At 45.3% G+C, this 6645-nt stretch overlaps 1 protein-coding gene across 1 annotated transcript; it reads left to right on the forward strand.

Annotated features, from left to right (window-relative positions):
• Positions 1-502: 502 nt before the first annotated feature.
• On the forward strand, positions 503-3023 carry PATE1 (prostate and testis expressed 1). The gene is made up of 3 exons (XM_030333689.1): positions 503-554; positions 2074-2202; positions 2890-3023. Exons 1-3 carry the CDS (start codon positions 503-505, stop codon positions 3021-3023), a joined length of 315 nt encoding a protein of 104 aa, XP_030189549.1.
• The last annotated feature ends 3622 nt before the right edge of the window (positions 3024-6645 follow it).

Genomic DNA, 6645 nt, shown 5'->3' on the forward strand with positions numbered 1-6645 from the left:
CCATGGTTTGCTTTGTTCCAGGATGACAAACAGTGTGAAACTGGCCCCTCATGAGAATCCTGTCAGTGCCTCTGTGTCTATTCTTCCGCCTCTCTTCTCCACTCTCTCCAGGTATGCCTTTTTACTGGTCTGTGCTCAGCATCCTTTTGGCCTTTCTGCATTACAATGATCTGTGCTCATATAGTCTCTCATCTGTAATGAGCACCTTGAATCCTACCCACCCAACTCCGATTTATCCTTGTTTTCTCCCACAGTGTGGTATCCTGAAAAAAACCATAGAACATGGCAACATCCTGAGTAGTTGGACTGAAATAAATTGGGTCAGCTGGGCCTTTTTCTGCCCAGTTCTCTAAAAAGAGAAACCAGAGAGTCACTGGCTTCCCTAGGAGAAGGTTATGCCTTTCAAGGACTTCCACAGTGTCCCCACCCCTAACCCAACCTGGCTGAGGTATAAATAGACACCTGGCAGCTTCTTGCCCTAACCTGCTCTTTTCTTTCCAAAATGGACAAGCCCCTATTGCTGGGACTCCCCATCCTGCTCTGCTGCATTAGAGGTGAGTCCCTAGGGTTGACAGTTGGTGAGGTGTGTCCAGGATACGGGAATGGGTCAGGGTTCCTGTGACAAAGGTCCTCTTCTGGAGGCCATATGATCATTCTTTTTTAAAAATTTTTAATATTTATTTTATTTCTGAGAAACAGAGAGACAGAACATGGGTGGGGGAAGGGCATAGAGAGAGGGAGACACAGAATCCAAAGCAAGCTCCAGGCTCTGAGCTGTCAGCACAGAGCTTGACATGGGGCTCGAACTCATGAACCATGAAATCATGAGCTGAGCCGAAGTCGGACGCTCAACCAACTGAGCCACCCAGGCGCCCCTCATATTACCATTCTAATACCACGCCTTCCACTTACAATGCATCACATCCCTGGGACCCTTCCCCTTATGGGAGGAAATAAGTGGATTGAGAAGATTTTCATAGAAGTTGTGAGGCGAGGTTTGTAACATGAGGTCTGCAGAACATGTATCTCTTTCCCCAACAGTACTGTCTGGGTCACTGGCAGACAGTGAACATGCATGTGAATACAAATGGATCATGGTGTGGGAGGGGGAAGAAGGAGGCGGGGGAGGAGATGAGCCAGGCCGTGTGGGCATCGGGTGTTGAGAGGAACCCAGAGATAGCCCTTGAATTTCAACACTCAGCAACCTCTTACAGCAGGATGGGCTGGGATGGGAGCTGATTTGAAGTTTGACAAAATAATATGAGCAGCAGTTGACAAGGCTGAGGTAAGTGTAATAAAAGGAAAGCAAAAGGGAAAGGAGAGAGTGGAATATTGACTTTACAGGCACTGGTTGGCCAAACCGAAGTGTAGCAACCTCGTGAATTTCAGATGCTTTTCCGCATTGTAAGCTTCCAGGAACACGGAGATAAGAAAGCCACCGTAGGTCAGTTAAAAAGAAGGGAATGAGGGGGAGAAGATACATTTATCTTTCTCTTCTGGTCTGTGCTACACCCTAGAGTGATGGATAGGGTATCTGGGAGGCCCCACCGGAGGTAAAGGGAATTGAAAGGAGGGAACAGGTGCAAAGATACCAGGAGGCAGTTGCCGGGGCTTTGGAGCGACAGAAAGAGCCTACAGTGGCCCCAGGTGAAAAGCACAGGATGGACCCCATGTTTTACAAGCATCATAGGTGCCCTGGGCAAGGCTAAATCTCAGACAAAATTGCAGATTGATTTTGTTTCTCTTTGCCAATACAGTTCATGAACTATTTACTGATGAAGACCATTATCCTGGTGAGTCTGAAGAGTCTGAAGATTATCTGTCTTGATGTAGTTCTTTTCCTTACCCCTCCACCTTTCTTCCCCCTCCCGTTTTTCCAGTCTAAATTCCTGAGACCATAAACTGCAGTCCTTCTCCTGGCTTAGCCTCTCTTAATAGAGGCAGATGCCCACACTCAATGGGTCTCTGGTAAAGACTTCTGGGCTCCAAGCAGACTTCAGACCTGAAAGGGGGAGATGGGTTTTCTCATGGCAGTGTGAGATCACTTCTCACTTCTTTTTCTTGACTCATTAGCCCAAATGACAGGAATCGTTCAGTGTAGGATGTGCCACTTGCAGTTTCCAGGAGAGAAGTGTTCCAGAGGCAGAGGAATATGCGTTGTAACAAGTGAAGAGTCTTGCACAACTGTCAGGATTTCCAAGAGTAAGTTGCGGGATGGGGGTGGGGGAAGCTGACTGGGACATACGAGCTCTAGGAAAAAGCAGGGACCGTATTTAGCCACAGGCAGCCCCAGCCCTGGGATGACTGCTCTCTCTACCCTGAACCTAGGCCCTAATGAGAAATAGATGGAGGTGGTCACCAAGGGGTGGGGATCTATAGCTATGGAACCAGTATTCTGAGCAGCTTGCAGAAAGCGGGAAGACCGCATGGAGTGGAGAGGGGAGGCGCAATATGGCCAGTGACACTAGGTGGTAGTTGGAGGGTGGAAGGCAGTTCCTTGTCTGTCGCTCCCTGGACTTCCATGGGGACGGGTCAGTGTCAGCATTAGATACTGTCTAAATGGCCTCTATTTTCCTACCCTTCGTGCTCAGTGAGCCCTTGGCATTTATCACTCTTACTTAAACCAGTTGTTGAGATTCTCCACTGAGATATCCAGCTTTGGAAATCCCTCAGTTGCTTCTGTCATTACCTCCCCACCCCCAGGAATTTTTTCAAACTTCTCTGCCATTGCTTTTCTTCTGGAAAGCCCTCAACTTGTAGCAGCTTACAGTTCTTCACACTTGAATAACAGAGACTTGAACTACACACAAGTTGTTCTTATGTCCTGGTATGGAAAGAGGTTTCTTTGCAGAAGCCTCTCTGCTAATATGTTTCTTCTTCCTTCTGCAGAAGACGGTACTCCATGGTTAATGTTCATGGGCTGCCTGAAGAGCTGTGCTAATGTGGGCAAAATAAAATGGAGTGTCTACTTGGTGGAGTTCAGGTGCTGCCGGGGCTATGACTTCTGCAATGAATACCTATAGAGATTGCCTGTCCTTCAGGAGCTCCAATCTCTGGATGATATTGTTGCCTCCGCCTCCTTGCAATGATTTCTTAAAAAGCCACATTTCGGGTTGCAAACACATGGTTCTGCCTTCTGCGTGTGTAAGAAAAGGTCCTCTCCTTTTCTAGATTTTCTCTCTTGGTCCCTGGTGGCAGGTGGGATTTGGGGAAGGGGGGAGGACAAACACCTTGGGAGTAAGATCAATGTCTCCCACAGGTTATTGCAAAACCTAGTGCTTCTACTGTGTAGCCTAAGGTGCTTCCAGAAAGGGAAGACGAGAATCGGGGGCAATCCTTTTCCCAACCTTCCCCCTTCTTTCTGAGGCAGGATATTTTCCTTCCTTTCTTCTTCTTAAATGTTTATATCTCTTGGTATCATCCTTCCTATCTCACTCCCACGAAAGCTTATGACCCTGGCCTCACAGGGAGGGAAGTAGCAAAATGAAGAGCTGGCCTGAGTCTTCTTGAATTTTGTTCACGAATGCTGTTCCCAGGGTGAGGAGAAGGGTAGAGCGTAGAAAAGAATTTGCATCAGCGTCCTGAAGAGAGAATGATTTTCTGCCTTCCAGAATGAGACTCTCTTCAGGGTTACGGGTTGGAGAAGAAGTGGAGAAGTCAGCTACGGGATCTAAAGACAGTAACTTATACCCTGCTTCCCTGACAAACTCACCAGAAAGCACCCTTAGATATGGAAGAGCTGTGGGATACTTTCAAGGAGGTGAAACCAGAAGGAGTAGCCACACAAATGTTACCATGTGGCTAGCATTGCATGAAAGAAGCTGAAATTTGTGGGATCTGAGTAAGCCATGTGAGTCTGGCCCCTGGACATCTCAACAGCAATCTCTGTACAGAGCCGTCCCCATGAGCAGATGCCTCTCCCCTTCCCCCACTGCATACACACTCAGGCTTTCCGCTCTGTCTAGTTCTAGTACCCTGGAAAAATAGGAGTGAGCATGAGCATGCGCACAGGATTGAGACTAATTTCTAACAACCTGGTAGGATGAGGCTTATTTATGTGATTATGTAAATATAAATTCGCTTTTCCTGTTTTGTTCAACTGATTATCATTTGTTACTGAATCTAGAACTAGGGTGTGTGTTCAGGGTCTGTCTTCTGTCATTGTACCCTCTACTTCCTATGTTTTTCCCTCCAAAATGTTAAGAACAGAGATGTAGTCCAATTGGACAAGAAAATTAGGAAGTGTTGTACATGCGCCAATATAGGAGTTAGAATCTCATGAAAATCAAAGATGGGAAACACGATAGGGCAAGGCTCAGAAAGATTGGACCTAGATAGCTAGTCTGGGTAGGATGAAGGTCTGGGGGCTTTGCCAGAATGATTTAGGAAGCTTCACTTCAAACTTAGCTACAAATGTGTGCTGGTCAGCCTCCAGCTGTCAGTATCACTCAGTATCTATCTGCTACTCTTCCCGCCACTGGCTAACTTCTTCACTCTACATTGTTTCTCTCCTCTAATTTGAAGTTTCCAATTTTGACTTGCTTGGGACTATTCTGGGCGCTAATCACACATCACAGTAATTCCCCTGGTAAAGCACTTCATCGTTGGAGCCTACTGCCAGCACCTCCGTTCTCTCCATTTAGACTAATCCTGAATGGAAGAATCTGGCATATTTTCTGCTTCTCATGATACTAAAGTATAACACTCCTGCTAACATGATACAATTTGGAGGAAATCCAAGCATACATATATTGCAAACTTTTCAAAATTAGTCTGTTAAAATATTTTATTATGTTTATGCAAATACAATGTGGTAGAAAGCAGTAAGCAATTATAAGCCTGGATCAGGAGGGATACTACTAAAACTGGGATAATATTATATATGTACACATAACTGTACAGCCAAATATGAAATGTAATAGTGTCTGTAGATTCCAACATAGGAATGCAAGCATAGTAAAAGAAAAGTTCAACCCAAAGTGAGTGAATAATACTTTAAGGAGTCATTTTTGTCATTTCATAGCTTATTATTTTTGTTAGGACACTACAGTGAAGTCTGAAACTCTTATCTTTCCTTGACGTAATTTGTTGCGGGGATGTGTCAATAGGTGAAAAGCACTCAGCTTTTTACCAATGAATTCATTGAATGCAAGGAGATATTTAAATATTTTTCAGAACTGGGTGGGAGGGGACTCCTCACATGCCAGGAAACAGAGTAGCTGGCCAATACCAGACCAAGTGCTTACCCTGATGTCCTTGGCTTTGGCCATGAAAGCAAGAGAAGATCATTAGAAACATAGTAACTTTGGTCTGTGTGGTCAGGAGGAGCTGTGGTTGGTACAGTTTCCCACAAATGGTGGCAGAGGCACAAAGACTGTTTGTCTAGCTCACGGCAGTTAGAGTTTCCTATCTTCACATTTACTTTCTCATGCCCCTACTTAACACAAGCCTTTCCTGCCCTCCAACAAACCCAAAGATTTCTCCTAAAATCTCTTGCAATTTCGTGTCCCTATTTCTCTCCAGCCTGCTTTCTCTTGATCTTTGCTCAGAAGCTCTACCAGAAAAATACTTTGTTCCTTTTGCCAAAGATTTGACCCCAGGCTTAGCATCAGAACTTAAGGATAGTTACAGATTGCCAGACGCTATCAGGAGGTACAGACAGGGGAATCCAACCAGAAGGCAGACACGGGTGTTCTTATTTTCCTCTTAATGGAAAAACACTGACACAGGACATACAGAGCTTCCATGGGTAGATCTGCTGGAAAAGAGTAGAGAGTAGGGTCTGGTTTTGAGATAATGTGAGATGATGTTGCCATTGTGTAGGGGAAGCACAAAAATTACTGGGAGGATAGTTTAAGGTTATGGTAGGACATCATCATGGATAGTGTGTTCTTTATCTTCTCCAAAAAGCGCTGACTTTTCCAAAATATCACGTCCAGTATTACACATATGTTTATCAGTGCAGCAAAATGTTTCTCTCAGTAAGTCATGGTATACTTGGAACATTCCCTCTTCACAAGGATTACAAGACAGTTTTGTATATCGGTACAGATATCTCCCTAAAGAGAGAAGAAAAGTAAAGGTAATCGCCTTACTTAATCACACTGTCTCCCTGGCAATTATGGCTGTCAAGAATCTCATTGGTTTTCTGTAGCCAAGGATGAGCCCTCAAACTGTGCCTGCATCTCATCTCGGTCTCTCCAGACAGGACCAGGCAAAAGACATCCGCCTCCCACACAGGCTCCACCCGAGGTCGGGGTTTGGAGAATTCCATTTTCCCAGCCTCTCCATGGGCCCTGTTCCCTCCACACCTTGACCTCAAGGAAGGTGGGCACCACTGGTAAAGTCTTGTGTCTCTCTCTACCTCTCACTTACCTGTAACTGGATCATTGTAGTAATAGTGATCTGTGGTACAACTCTTATTGGATTTGAGGGATAAATTAAACTTCCAGCAACGTTTCTTGGGACCACGGCATTTGAATCCATCATAGAAATCACAATCATGGCAAAATCGAAGCCCTAAAGAAAAAGGGGAAAGATTTAAAGCAGAGCTCTAGGGAACGCAATTCTTCAGAAACCTGCCCCACTGTCAACATTTACACTGGCGAGGGGCAGTCCTCACAGGAAGGAAGTTGACACCCTCCC

Source organism: Lynx canadensis, chromosome D1, assembly GCF_007474595.2.
Source record: "Lynx canadensis isolate LIC74 chromosome D1, mLynCan4.pri.v2, whole genome shotgun sequence".
NCBI classification, from domain to species: domain Eukaryota; kingdom Metazoa; phylum Chordata; class Mammalia; order Carnivora; family Felidae; genus Lynx; species Lynx canadensis.